Consider the following 15,515-nt stretch of genomic DNA (forward strand, 5'->3'; position numbering starts at 1 on the left):
TCGGAATTCACAAAGGGTTTTATTTTATACGAAGGAAGACAACACAAAGGAACGGCTCAAACCTTCCAGTTTATTCGTTAACTTCTTTTTTTTTAAATTGTCGTAGTATTAGCCGTAGTTACGAGGACACTTAAAATTAAATTAAATTTTAAAAAGTTGAAATAAAAATTAAAGTAAAAAATAAAAAATAAATTAAAAAAATTCTAATCCCGATCTTATACTTGCTGCATATTAAGGCGCGCTACTCTCGTTTACGTAGTTAAATGAATTTGTCGTGAAGCATTTTCTTTCCGTGGAATGTGCTCACGCTGAATTGCGCTAGAAATATATTTCAAGCCCCTCTTCCCCCGAAAAAATATTTCTGCCTACGGTCTTGGTGTGGTGGGATAATTTTTATCAGGAAAAGTAAGAGAAAGGGAAGACAACAATTGTAACCTACATCGTGCAAATTAGGAGTGAGACTTCAGAATTTTAACCAAGTTAAGAGGGTGTAAAGAGTAGCGTTCACTTTTTCTGTATTTATTAGACCGAGAATAAATCTGCATGCAAAGGCATGTGTATGGTTTCTGAAAATTTTAAGTCTCTTTTTTTAAGTCTAATTCTAATTGAAAGGCGCGCGACCACGTAAAAGCATAAGAGCTCTTGTCATTCCTAAGAAAATAAAGTAACTGGGAAAATGGTAAAAGTAAACGTAGTTTTTCAAACCCAAGTTCATAATTTGCCAGTTCAAGACACACTGCTATTTTTCCGCCTAAGAGAGTAGGGTCTTATAATTTTTTGAAGCGGTTTCAACGAAAAACCCAGGGTATTAGAGTATTCTATTCCTGCCTGCATATTGAGTACGCAACTGATTTTGTAATGTTGGTGTCTTCACTTACATATGTAGACGATTAAACAATAAAAATATTGTGGAATTCATAAAAATATTGTAGAAACTGATTTTTAGATTTCCGCTAAGTCTTTTTTATTTAAGGTTAAAATGTGGGTCCTAATGCATGAGGTCTAGAAAAGATTTCTAAATTTGAATCTCGAGGGCGCTATTTTGATTTCTAACGGAGTATTATTATGATAATTCCAGCTTAGTCGCAAATGAAACGTTCTCGTCACTCATTGAAGGTGTATTATTTTAATTATTTTTATTTTTAATTTTCCCCTGTACCACCAAAAACAGCTCCATTGGCCTTTTACATCGGGGTTTTTAACTTAGCAATAATATGTACTCGAACATTCATGCCCTGGATAGGGGCAACTTACCAAGGCGGGACTCGAACTCGCGACCTTTTGTGAGGCAGGCAAGGACTTTACCTCGCCGTCACTAATTAATATGTTTTTATAGGAAAGTATAAGGGAATCAATGTGATGTGTGTTCAAGAAAGTATGAAAATACACTTAATTGAAACTGTAAAATGACGGATATATGTTATCGCATATCCGCGAATATGCGGTAATTTGATTCTTTGTCAGTATCCTGTATTCTACTTCAATCTTCGAAATGTACCCCGTCCCCAGGTTAAACCAGTGTCTTAGCCGAAAAAATTCTTCTGGCTACGGCCTAGGTGTGGAGATATAATTTACATTAAGCCCATTTTACACGAGGCTCGTGTAAATCTCGTACAATCCGACGTAATTACGAAGGCGCAGTCAAAATTGCGTCGTGTAAAGCGGTGAATTGCTAGAACGTATGCGAAAATTCATGGAAAAGAAGATGACAAAATAGCCTCTGTTCTAATTTCATTGGTTAATTCGCGCAATTGAACGCCATAATGAGAAATTAATGCTGTTCTAAAATTAGCATTAAGTGCCCCGTCTAAAACGGCCTATAAGAAAAGGAAGAGTAAAGGGATTGCAAAAAATTGTAAATTACATCTTGTTAATTAGGAAAAATACTTGTACGCATAGTTGGAAACGTATGTAGCTCAAAGATGGCAAATTTTATATGAAAGCGACCTCACAACTTGTAAACGCGCCAAGCTGATCTCGGGCGCGCGTTGGGAAAAATTAACTACGTAAAATTAGGAAAATTAAAAAATTAACGTAGGAAAAGTATGAGTAAGGGAAAGCAGAAATTGTAACCAACATCTTGCAAAGAAGAAGAAATACCTACACGTATCGGTGAAAACGTATTTAGCTCAAAAATTGCAAATTTTAAATGAAAACGACCCCGTAACTTGAATACGCGCGCAGCTGATCACGGGTGAGTTTTCGAATAAATATCTGTAACTTACGGCTCGTCTTTGTAATATTAAACCCACTTCCGACCACTCACTGGCACACTCACACAAGTGATTGGGGTGAACGAGACGAGTTAGGACAAAAATTCATTTAATCGATCCCCTCTAAAATCGTCTGAAACCGTAGGAAAAATTGTCGAAACACTAAATTCTATCTATTACCGTGTTGCCAACTGCCTTGTAATTTGTTTTATGTTTTTTTTATTTATGTAATTTTACATACAGCCTTGACGCCAATTTATAGGGAAATTTTTAACACTTGGCCAAATCGCACAATTTCACCTTTGTGTAATTTATTATCTCAACAACGGAGACAGACAAGGTTTTTTGTTTTAGACAGCGACTAGATAAGCCCTCGGGCCTTTTCCGGGGGATGAGGGGACAGATCCCCCCGGATAGCGTTAGCGAGTTCCTTTATTAACATTCATTAGTGTGCCAGTATTGCAGATTTTCGAGTACCGCAAAATAAGTAATTTTTGAAATATTTCTTGTTTTTTTTCGATTTCGAACCCCTCTGCGGCGGTGCATCTGAAAAAAACAGGTGGAGAAAATATAAATAAATTAGATTTGGCAAATTTTGAATCGATATACGCTAAAATGTTTTTGTTATTTTATGGAAATTTATGTCTTATTTATCTATTTTGAGTTAATTTTTAACTCCAGTCATTATAGGTAATTAATTACAGTCAGTTCAAACAATCATTGGCTTAGAAGTCCGTTGTATATATTTCTAGTGAGAAAGTAAGAACCTTAAGCGTCGTGCATAATTGTGAGCAATGAGGAAAAAGTTTTGGCGTATTCATAGATACTTCAAAAATGTCATTCAACTTGAAAATTTATCAGTTAGAGGATATTGTGTAAAATATATTATAACTCATATACTGTTTCATCCTCAAAAATTAAATTTTGAGAAAGGACTAATGCCAATTTTGAGATGAGGCAAAAGTTATACTGTTTTGGAATATTTAATTCGGGGATACTCTGCTTCGATGCAAACATCAAAATCTGAGACCCTGAAGGCCAATCGTTTGTAAATTTCAAGAGGAATAAACCTTAAAAATATTTGATACATTTCAATTCGTTTTTAGTTGTGGATCTTGTCTTTCCCAGACTTTGAAAGGACTAATGCCATTAAAAATTGAAATTTATCATCCCCACCTTTGAAATCACCAAGTTTTTACTTTAAAATTAATTTAATGGTTGCTGTAGAATTCCGTGCTTAGTGAATATATGGAGCTTCAATCCAGCAGTAACTCCCTGGTAAAATTAAATCTTGCTAGCCCTTTAATCAATCACTCTACATATGAAACCTTTGATACGTTCGGAAGGATATCACTTAAACTTATCCCTCCTTATATAACGCCACCCTGAATGAAAACGTTTTCACTGTGAAAAACACCAATTGATTTTCCTGGGAATGAAACCAGATCATCCCCAATTTCGACTTGGACATTTCTCCTCTAATCTTGGAAATATACTTTGGGTAATGATTGCTTGGGATTTGACCCGCTAGCATACCCGACTGGAATTATGGCTATCTGGCTTTGAATCCTGGTCAAGTCAAATAATTTTTTTCTACAAATGAATAATTTCTTGTTTGCATATTTTCACCCATGTCTTGGACTGTGTACAAAGTCATACGTTAATGCAGTATCTTGAAGTAGAAAAATAGAAGTACTTGGCTACCACACTAGTTTAATAACCACCAGTGATGCACCAAGCTGAACCAATAGTGAGTCGATTTTAACGTCTTAGGCGATACCTTGTGGAAATCAAGAATCGATATCATGATAAAGAAGAAACAGTTGCTTTATTTCCACAGATTTTATTTCTTAACCAACCAAGGTTTCAACAACACACACTGTCAATATCAAATTACCTTGATAGTGACGGTGTGCATATATTGTCGAAACCTAGGTCGGTTAAGACATAAAATCTGTGGCAATAAAACAACTGTTTTATTTTTACCAAAATATCAATAGTGAGTTGTTATTAAACTTGTGTGGGAAAGATACAAGTATTTTGACTGTGCGACACCGACCGTTTTCCACCAACTGAAGGTGTAGACAGATCTGTCTTACTATTATCATAGTGGAATAGTGACTTTTGCATGATGGCAAATGTTTTTGTCTGCATTGCGGTACGAAGGCATTTGTGCCGAGATGTTTGTGTTCCACCAAAATGTGCCCTCAAAGTGCGTCTATCTGCATGCATGTGCTTGCTCAGGACCAACACTGTCGGCGGAGAGTATGGGCACCAAGACAGCCGCCGTGCGCTCATTTCCATGGTGGGAGGGGTGGGAGGGCGACGAGGGAGCCGCCGCCTTGGGTCCGGCGCTGTGTCGTCGGCCGACCCCCATCTCTTCTACGGAGGCAGCAGTGAAAGCATATCAGGGTCGCATGCCCTGTTTCCGGGTGAGAAGCCAGTTCTTATGATCTTGATGGAACCTTGTTTTAAGGGAAAGATTGACCTTTGACCTTACATCTGTTTACATTTCTATTGGTTCTGTAATTACTGTAGTTCCACAATCCTTTATATTTATCCAGGGTACCAGGGTCGCAATCCTTGATCAGGGTTGGGGAGGCAGTCCATATGATCTAAATGGAACCTTGTTTTAATGGGAAAGATTGACGTTTGACCCTACATGAGTCATCTGTTTACATTTCTATTGGTTCTATAATTACTGTAGGTCCACAATCCTTCATATTTATCTAGGATACCAGGGTTGCAATCCTGCATAGGGGTTGGGAAGTCAGTTGTTATGACCTAGATGGATCCTTATTTTAAGGAAAAGGTTGATGTTTGATTGTTCATTAGCCATATATTTTCATTTTGGTTATTTCTGCAATTTTTTAGATCCACAATCCTATATAAGCATACCTTGAGGATAGGGTGGGTGTTGAGGATAATATATTGGCTTCCCATGCTGTTGGTCTTGGTTCTAATCCCCTCAATGGTAGAGATTTCTCAGAAAACACCCCATCCCTACATTATGACTTAATGGAGGGCACCTTAATTATAGCACTCCACCTGATGCTGGACTTATCTCTGCCCTTCTTCCCAACTATTCCGTATCGCAGTGATAACATCAGCTCTGGGTTTTCTCCTCCAAATACCCTCATTTATCCTGAATACCTGGGTCCCATGCTCTGTTTCCATGTGACAAGCCAGTCTGATGATACAAGTTACTTATGCTTAGGTATAGAGTAATGTAGCATGTTAAGAATTATTTTATAAATTTAGGCAGCAGATGTGTATCTTGATCAATGTTTGCTGTCCTGATAGTGGAGAATAATTCTGAAAAATCTCAAGTTTTGAAGCTCTTTTTGGTAATAGTAGGCAGTAAAGGATTGTGAATTTGCAGTTAAGTAAATGCTATTATACTGTGGAAAAACTGTTGGGTCACTAAGTTATTATAATGGTTATATAGATTTGATAAACTCTGTAGTCTTGTTGGTGTATGTGGTATGTATTACTATGAACTACTATGTTCCTTTTAGCACCAGAATTTTGTGATGATGCTATATACATGATGCTTGTGATGATACAATATATATATTACATATATTTGTGTGATAGTTAATTATTAAACAGAGTGAAGCAAAATTGTTCCTTGTATTCAGTGGCTATCACAGTAGCTTTCATGTTTTTGAAAACAAAATGTAAATCATCTTAGGCCATTGAAGTGAGTGAAAATTTTTGGAGCAAGTATTGTGAGGAATAATGGACTAGTAACTCATCTGTATTGTGTAAATTTTTGTTCTAATTCTGAACTCCAGTGAAACATTCATTTGGCAGCTGTACAAGTACATTGGATCTCACTCTCGATGTACTGTAATGCTAAACTTAGTATTTTCTGCCTTCAGACCTGAATACATTGTCAATATTAAGTTGCCTCATTCTGAATTTTCTGAATTGCCCTCACATATAAGGTTTTTTTTTTCAATAAAATCTTTAGCATGGTTATTTTCATAAGTGATTGCATGGTTCGTTAGATAAAGTGTGGCTCTCTTCTGTAAAATAAGAAATGTTGGGGTACACTTTAGCCCTTCTAGTGCCAGTCTCTTCTATCTGGCTCATCCAAAGAATACCTCTGGACCTGTATGACTAATTTGTACAATTTTACACAATTTAAAAAATTCCTTTATTAATGAATCAGAGTTAATTTATTTATATTTACACTTTTGATACTCAAAATGGCACCTATCTTTTTATCTTGCCCGTGCAACTCAGGAAAAATATTTAATAATTAAATTCCCTATGCATGAATTGGCCAGCTGGCACTTGAAGGGTTAGTCATCTTGGGTTTATGTTCTTAATAAATATGTGTCATCACTGTAAAGAAGCAAGAGAGACTTGTACATTTGTACTTACAATTCAAATCCTACTGGTACAAGAGGAAAACTGTTGAAGAATATTTTTGATGAAAGTGTGAGGAAACTAATTCTTTTCAGTGAAGATCTGAACATTTGCATTGCTAGAGAATTAATTAATGGCTGTACACTATGAATTTGGAAAACCAATGTGTGTATTTTTTCCTGGCATTGAAGGATGCAGAATGGTTAGGAGGTGGTATGATGAGATAATGGTTTTCCTGGAACATTTATTTTTTAGTTTATTCATGTTATTAGATGAAATTTTCTGTTTTCCTTGAATCGATTCTGAAAATACCCATAGAATTTTGAAGGCATATAGGTAGCATTTTTACTTACCATACTTTAACTAAACAATACATATGTATACTATATTTAATATGTCAGGTAACTTTGGTATCCAGACTGCTAAGAGACTTTTCCAGTAATTAGACCTTGCAAAATATATCGTGTAAATTTGTGGGGATGTGTTATGTATTGCCTGTTTATATATGCCGGCTCACCTGAGAATATTCCATTGTTTTTGCATTGAGTTATCTATTTTTGTAGGGGCGTTTTTAAGATCTTTTAGCTTATCAGCCTTAAAATTCCCCAATTCTATGCCCTGTGAATGGGCATTAATAATTGTAACATTAGTGTTGATTGTCCATTTTAGAGTTCTTCTGTCAGTCCTGTTCATTTGTGGCTCTTTGGAAAGTGAGTTTAATTGGAATTCATGGAGTTCATTTGTTATTTGGGTTCCCTTTCATTCATTTTGATTGAACCATGTGTATTGAAAAACGTTTTTTTCCTGCCTTTTTTTTACTTTACTCACGCGAGTTGATTTATGACTGTGTCATAGGCTGCCAAATTGATAACTCATAATTATCAAACTTGTGGATGGCACTTTTGATATTAACTTGTGAGATTTTCCTCTCCCATTATCCCATTCTTCAAGCTTAGGCAGAATTGGCTTTAGATCTTGGTGTGACTTTTCAATTTAGTGTTATATTCTATGAAAAATTACTAGTATGTACATACATTTCTATTAGTGTCTTACATCTTTGAACATGTTACTTTCATTCATTAAAAATCAATGGTTCAAATGCTCTATCGGCTATTATAAAATTATGTGTGAAAAATTAGAGTGTGATAATTTGATTTCAGTTTGTTAAATGTGTATATCCTTATTTCCTTTGGTCATCTGTCGAGAAATTTGTTTTAAATTTAGCTTTTTTTTTAGCATCTGAGTTTTTCATCAATCAAGTAACTCTGTCTTAGATAGTACAAAGTTCTTTAAATCTATTTTTTTTTCATTCTGAATTCAAATGGAAATAATATTTTATTATGCATTTAAAATAGTTCAACCTTTCCTTAATTTTATAATCCCACTCAACTGTTATCTCCGTAAATATGGATGAATTTATCATCTCCTTTGTTGAACAGAAAAAGAGAAAATTGATACAGCTTAGTCTACAAATTAATTGAGTTTGCATCAAATATTTTTTTTGTAATTCCTTTTACTCCTCTAAAATTGCTCTTGCATTATTTTTATTGCTTCCTGCGTGCTGAAGTTAAAAATTTTACTGCCATGATTCAAGTTAAGCTCACTACAATTTTCAACCATATATTTGAATCTATTAAAATTACTTAATTGCCAATCATTATTCATGTATTTCCTGTGCTTTCCAATGTTTCATTCCCAGATATCTACTTATTTTATTCCAGAAGAATCGGAATGCAGGAATATTGTTTCATAATGTTCATCTCATTGACTGTTACAGAGTTTAATAATGTTTGAAAGCACTGCAAAAAGCAGTGGCTTAGTAAGCATGGCTTCCGTCACGTGTGCCACAGAGTGGACTTGTGACGTCAACACCTTTGTTTGGTAAAACCCATCCTGAAGTTTGCTCTGAGAAGCTGATGGCTTGGAGGTGTAATTGGTTAACCTGCTGCAATTGTGAGATCTGAACTTGAGATCCCAGTTGAGCCAAATATTTTTTCATGGCGAACTTCATTGTTGGTACATACATAATGGTTTCTTGTCGAATGTGTTTTCCATGTTAATCATTCATTTCTGTCTGCTTTTTCAGAAATATTGCATGTTTGGTTGTATGCATTTTGTCTATGAATATTATTCTTTTCACTAATGCAATTGCCATCCGTGTTCAATTCAAATGTCTCATGCAGGGAGGGTGAAAGCAAGCGGCAGTGGTTTCACTTCACTCTCAAGCACTGGGGCTCCTCCCTCGGAGATTGCAGGGAAGGAGGTCCGTTTCGTTGCAAGCTCAGGCATATGCCCTCAACAGCAGCAGCAGAATCCAGGGGCGCGGATGGTGCTAGTGTCTGCTCGGCGGAGAGCTCCATTCCTCGTCTTCTCAGCTCTCCCATATGCCAAAGGAAACACAAGGTGTGGAAGGTATGACTTTTGAAGGAATTAACCACGTAATAAGTCAGCCGAATACCTTTGTGTAGTCGCCCAGAAGCAGGGCTGGGCAGTATTGTAAATACGAGTACATATTTTAAAATGTGTATTTGAAATACCGAGTACAAAATACAAATGTATTTTGAAAGTATCTTGTATTTTGTATTTCAAATAAAGATTTTTGATATTTTCCCATTCTAAAATAAAAAAATATGTTTGTAGAATACTTTTGAAGTAGCTGTGATAACACTTCTGTAATATTATGCTTCACAGATTATTTTTTTTCATTTGAATTGTTTTATTCATGTTTGCAACCATCCATAATGCGCCAAGGTAGGTTATATTTTTTAAAGATCTCTTAGTTTCCGAGCAAATGTATTTTGTATCTTTAAAGGCATTTAAATACTATTTTGTAGTTTGTTTTTCAAATACCCTTGTCGAAGATATTTTTGTATTTTTCATTTCCAATACATTTGAAGTGGTATTTTGTATTTCAAATACTCCTCAGCTTGTATTTTGCCCATCTCTGCCTAGAAGCAGGCCTGTGGCCTGAAAGTTGTTTTGAGGGAGGCGGAAGAGGTGTGCAGGTTGCCTATGCTACTATGTAATTTGTTGCCATTTGCTCCAATCATACTTGATTCATTAAATCAGCAATACAGGATGGAGAAAAATTGTGTCATGAAATTTTAGCCCTGAATAGCTGATGCCAGTATGAACCAAAATTACCAATAATGTTTAGGTCGAAAGTGCCCCAATTTTAAAGTACAAAATCTTAGCGCCAAGCTCTCTAATTGGCCGTGAGTTTTCCCTCTTTCCTGATGCTTGGACTACTCATGACCTCAAATTCTTTGCGACTCTATGGAGTGATGGATCTTCTTAATTTTCTTACGTTTCAGTGTGTGTAAATATTCTCCAGTTAAACATGTGAGAGGAAAAACTATAAATGATTGTGACTTCAATTTAGATGTTCATCAGCACGCGAATAACTTACAGCCTGAAATCAACTAATACTATTGCTTCTGCTAAAATGTTAGGACTTAAATACATGGGATTCAGAACAAAATGAATACACCAATAAAATTTAATGTTGTATATACTTCAGCTTTTTTTCAAATCATGACTAATTCTTCCTATTTGAACTTTGTGTGTATGGCCTGGTTAATACGTTTTGTATACCATTGCAGGCGTACAGTTAGGAATTAAGGCTAGGGGGGTTTTAGGAGCACCTAATACTGGGGGATATGGAATACGGGAGGTGCGGGTGCCCTCCCTAGAACATTTTTTAGATAAATGGTTCAAAATGGTGAGTTTAATGGCTGAGGGATATTTTATTAATCCTTACACTGTTATATAAGTAATTTTATTTTTTTCCATCTTGACCATCAGGTCAGTAAGGAACCATGTTAGCACTAATACAATGTTAGTAATTTACTCTGAAAGTATTAATTGAGAAGAAGTCAGTAGTCCAAAAGCAGAGTTTCTTCAAAGAGTTATGTATATTTCCTAAATTAAGGAAAATTTAATGTAACTTGTACACAGGGTGTTTCTGGAGTTTCAGCAATAATTCAAGAGGTGGTAGGGGAGACAATGTTTTGCATTTTTTCTCCTATAAACATGGGATTGCAACTCCTTAGTTACTGAGTTACTGCAAACATTTTGTTGGATGCACAATGCAGTTACCATGAAAACGATGAATAATGTAATGAGCAGTGATATAAGGGATCTGAAATTTGTGCTAATTGTGCTTGAGATATGTTTTATTCATTTTATTCTATTCACAAAGAGAATGGTAGGGGGATCGGGTTGGTATGGTGGCTGTAGTTTTGGCTTCCCACCCCGTGGGCTCGGGTTCAAATCCCTGCAGTGGCAGAGAATTTTCAGAGACTGCCCGATCCCTTCTTGAATGTTATCTGGAGGACATCTCAAGTGCAACACACCGTCCGTTGGATGGGACGTTAAGCCGTGGTCCCCTTAGTGCCTTTCGTTAGGAGCAGGCTAATGCCGATGCCGGGTTTCTCTCCACCCTTCCTTCCATACCCTTCCCTCGTGATGAAAATGATCTCAGCTGTCGGTCGCCTCCTCCAAATACCATGCCATACCAAAGCAAATAATAAATGCGAATACCAAAGCGAGAATGGTAGCTTATTTTTTTACAATAGATTCCAAATAATCCTGAAACACCCTATATGATGCTGTGGAATAAGCTTAATCACTTTAAAAAAAATATGTATTGTTTCGGTGCATCACGAGAGTATCTCATAATAAAGTTCTGAGTGAACTCTGCTGGTTTTTCCGGGTATTCTTCCGCGGTTATCCATTTGTAGGACGATATTTCGCCTACAAATCGTCCTACAAATGGATAAACGCGGAAGAATACCCGGAAAAACCAGCAGAATTCATCATAATCTCCGCGGAAGCCTACTTGGAAACTTCTGAGTGAACGATTGATATTTTTCTAATTTTTTTTTTCTTTGTCTTGATGCAGGGGCGATACAAAGAAGGAGGGGGGGAGGAAAAGGCATTCGTCGGGTCCCAGACCCCTCTCCTCCTTAGCAGATGGTCTAGATCCGTTCGACCTGCTGGGAATCGAGAGAGTTGGACAAGATGGACAGGTTAGTGATACATTTTTTTTAACTCTATCATGGCTATGGCCATCTATGAGTTCTTCCTGGGACACGATGTCTCACACCATCCATTTTTGGATTAAAGGATAAAACTAGGTGTTAAAAAATAAAAATTTCTTGGAAAGGTACCTATCTTAACACGTTGTGTACGGATGGCGAGAATTCTCGTCATTTTTTTCCCGAACGTTCCGGACGGATGACGAAGATTCTTGTCCTTTAGGCACGTCAACCTAAACAATTTTAAAGCGTACAATACGTACTCGTTAGTAAGTTTTCAGTTGTTGTTCGTTATTCATAATGAATTGATGCATCATAACATTTGATTGGGTAAAGTTATATTCAAAACATTAGCTTTTTAACCATGTTTAAACCAAAGGCATTACGCCCTAATAGGCATATATTTCCAATCTCAACACCTCCACCCAGAATTCCTAGGAATTTAAATACCCCAGTACGCAGCGTGTTAATAGTTTCTGTCCACAAAAGGGTTAAATAAAAAAGCTACTTGTTTTGTTTGACATTACCTTACAGGAATAATTGTGAATTAAAAATGAAGTTCAAATTGGGTAGGGGGATAGGCTGGGGTGATTTTCAAAATGCCCCTTGTCCATCAACCTTCACTGAAGTTGATGGTGGGTGAATTAACTTTGTGGAAGTAATTCATGATAGAATAATGTAAAAGCGCTTTCTACTTACCACACAATTTTAATATTTTGCAACCACTTTTGATGTGTTCTACCTCATTTTCAAGCTAGACTGTCGCAGTTAATGCCAATTTACTGTTTTTGTCTGTTTAGAGAGCTTAAATAAACTCGTTCACCACTGTGAGATACTTTAAGTGTTCCAATTTGCTTTTTTTTCACAAGTACCATATACTCTTGCTGTGCAAATAGTTAATGATTGGTGGAAAGCTGTTACCAGTACTGAAAATATGATTTTTTAGTTCAATTGGAGGTTACTATAGTTAGAGTCATTGCATGACAGTTGAAAATATCCATTAGGTTAATCGTATTTGTACATGTAGCAGTGTAACTAGTTTGTACCAACTTGTATTCTACTCATTATATTCTAAAACAATCATTAGTTGCTTTTTTGCATCTACTGTCATAATTTCATCCTGAATTTTGTGTACATTATTTCCTCAACGTAGTTATTAATTAATTGTGTATCTGTTGTGCATTCCTTTCATGCAGGAGATATCCTATGGTCGACTTCTTGTACCCTCGAGAAATTTCGTACGCACAGAAAAACGTCATCAAGAAAGTGGCAGCAGTGACCCAAATTCAGAGCATAGCATCCCTATGTCTGCCATTCCTGTTGGGGCTTCGTCTGCAACAATTGCTCAGTTAAGGCATCCTGTGGTTGCGAGGTATGTTCTATTGCATAACAATGGGAGACTGTTGGAATTATCCTGAGCAGTTTTCAGGATTTAGGCTGTAACGTTTGTGAAAAACCTCCTCAAAATGCCAACTATCTTTTTAATGGACTTGAATAGCAGACTTGATGACTTGCAGTGTACCAGAATAAATTCATATGTGATTGCAACTGTGAAGTCATTTCAATGCATGAAAAATAAATCAATAAAGTTTTTATTGTATGTTTTGTGAAGTAACGAATAAGTCATAAGAAACTTGGATATTGTAATCTATTAGAACTTTTGTTGGCTATTATGATTCACGCCAAGAAAATTGTTTATAACTAAGGCACCCTACTATTAATTGAGGCTATCAAGTTAAATTACCCAATTATAAATCTGTATACGATCCAGTTTTAGTTAAATTTGAGTCCAAGGTGAAATCATTTTCCCCAGAAGTTCTGAAAGAAAAAAACCATATCTTTTTAAAGGAATTTAGTCCAAGATTTGGTAGTATGCTAGATCATTAGGTGTTGGTATTGAGTATGTTTGTCAGGTCTGCTCTATCTCACGAATCATGGGTGAAGTTTTTGAATAAATATGATGATAAGTTACTATATAAATAGTAATGATATGCATTTGCATAATACATACAGTTATGTAGTATTTTCAAGTCTCCCAGTATAAGAGGTTCTGCAATTTAGCATAGCATTCGTTACGTACCTATTACCATCTTTCTAAATTGAACTCGATCTTGCTATTCATTGGTCGTCATATCATGCATGTACTGTTGGCGAATTCAACGTAATATCTAATGAACAAGCCCGGAGGAGTGTGCATGGTATTCAATAGAGTCAACCAATGAAATATGAATGTATACATGATTATTGGGGTATTTGCATTTGAGTCCTCTGTGATTTCTAGACTCTTTAAAGAATTTTACTAAATAGTTTGTCATGTTTGGATAAAATGACTTCTCCATTTTCTCTTCCAAAACTATGGTATTTTTGGATCACTTCAAGCATGCTACTAATACATATATCTTAAATATTCCACTTTCAGCGAGCAAAACCTAAATTTTTTTATTGATCGTTGAAATTGTGAAGTTTGCTGTTTATTTTATTGATTGACTGTGTGCAATGACATGATACATGTTATGTTGAATGAGTGAGTTGAATTTGCACTGAGAATGTCATACATATTGTCATTTTTATATCACATACAGCTCTTCAATAGGTAATTATTTAGTATACAATTTGTCACTATGAAGCGAATTGAATTGAGGAGGATGAAATATATATAATGTAGTTAATTCTGTAATGTGTAGGGAATCCAGAAAAAGTTTTTGGAATGTTTTATTGGTTGGTTCATGTTAAGGAGTAACTCAATACTTTTAGGGTTAAATATATATGAGCTATCAAATTTGTTGAGGATTGGTTTCTTGGTTAACTTCACGTCGACTTATTTTTGGTGGACGACAGTTTCAGGTTCATTTCAGCTCCTGTCTTCAAAAATGAGTCGAAACGGAATTAACCCGGAAACCAATCCTCAATTTAATCACCACGGAAGCCTCCGTAGCAAATTTCTTTTGTTTGGCAAAAATAATGAGTTTTACTGCAGGAGATATAGAAAATATTACTTTAATATGAATTAAAACTCTGGAAAACCCTAAACTACAAGTATGAAGTTGAAAGAATCTGAGCTTATACAAAATGAAAAGGTATTACATCCGGGGTTCTTTTATTTGTGCCTGAAATGTATTTGCTAAAATCACCCTGCTGTGAAAGATTAAAAGAAAATTTTCGTGGTTATCATTTTTTGCGAGAGAGCCAGAAGTTTATCCCATGGCATGCAGCATTCATTGCCCCTCTTTCATATGGGGACTAGGAAGTATATGATAGCTGATAGTCCTTTATTTTAATATTATATTTATATATTAAGTCCTATATTTTAAATAAATGAATGAACAAATGCAGTTTTTAAGTTTTCCACTTAATCCATTCACATCCACCCCCTGGGATTTAAATCGACCCCAAGCACTGCTCACTTTTAAAGAATTTGAACACATTTGTAGTGTTGGTTTAAATAACACATTTAATTGAGTGTTTGTTGACTGATTTTGACCAAAATTTGATATTTTGTTTAGAGTTAGCTGCTCTTACATTTGGTTGAAGAAAAAATATTTCTACGGCGATTTACAAAGGAACAAATTTTCTAAATAGCCACTAGATAGCAGCTACTATCAGGTACACAATTTGGCCAAAAACTCACAAAAAAACTCGGTTAGGGACCCCACGCAATGTTGAACTTTTCACGTTTCACTTGAACTTTTACGAAGCAACTATTCAGTTGCTTTGAAAAAGTTCAAGTGAAACACACGGCATTGAATGTGGCCTCGCAGCTGAGCTACTAAGGCGTACGTGCACGGGGCCACAGTCAATGCCATGTGTTTCATTGGGACTTCCTCAAAACAACTAAATAGTTGTTTTGAGGAAGAAGTTGCCAGTGAGTGGGTGCCCTAAGATAGCT

General features: G+C 35.8%; 1 protein-coding gene across 3 annotated transcripts in view; it reads left to right on the forward strand.

The window, feature by feature from the left end:
* The window catches only part of LOC124168758 (CDK5 and ABL1 enzyme substrate 2), an 82,327-nt gene that overhangs the window by 52,714 nt on the left and 14,098 nt on the right, over positions 1–15,515 (forward strand). For 2 of the 3 annotated variants that reach the window (XM_046547029.1, XM_046547031.1), the window contains exons 2-5: positions 4,458–4,645; positions 8,774–9,002; positions 11,494–11,620; positions 12,826–13,001. In XM_046547029.1, coding sequence (XP_046402985.1) covers positions 4,458–4,645; positions 8,774–9,002; positions 11,494–11,620; positions 12,826–13,001 — 720 coding nt within the window. The remainder of the gene's footprint in view (positions 1–4,457; positions 4,646–8,773; positions 9,003–11,493; positions 11,621–12,825; positions 13,002–15,515) is intronic. The other variant, XM_046547030.1, reaches the window with a different exon arrangement.

Source organism: Ischnura elegans, chromosome 12 (assembly GCF_921293095.1).
Source record: "Ischnura elegans chromosome 12, ioIscEleg1.1, whole genome shotgun sequence".
Lineage (NCBI taxonomy): Eukaryota > Metazoa > Arthropoda > Insecta > Odonata > Coenagrionidae > Ischnura > Ischnura elegans.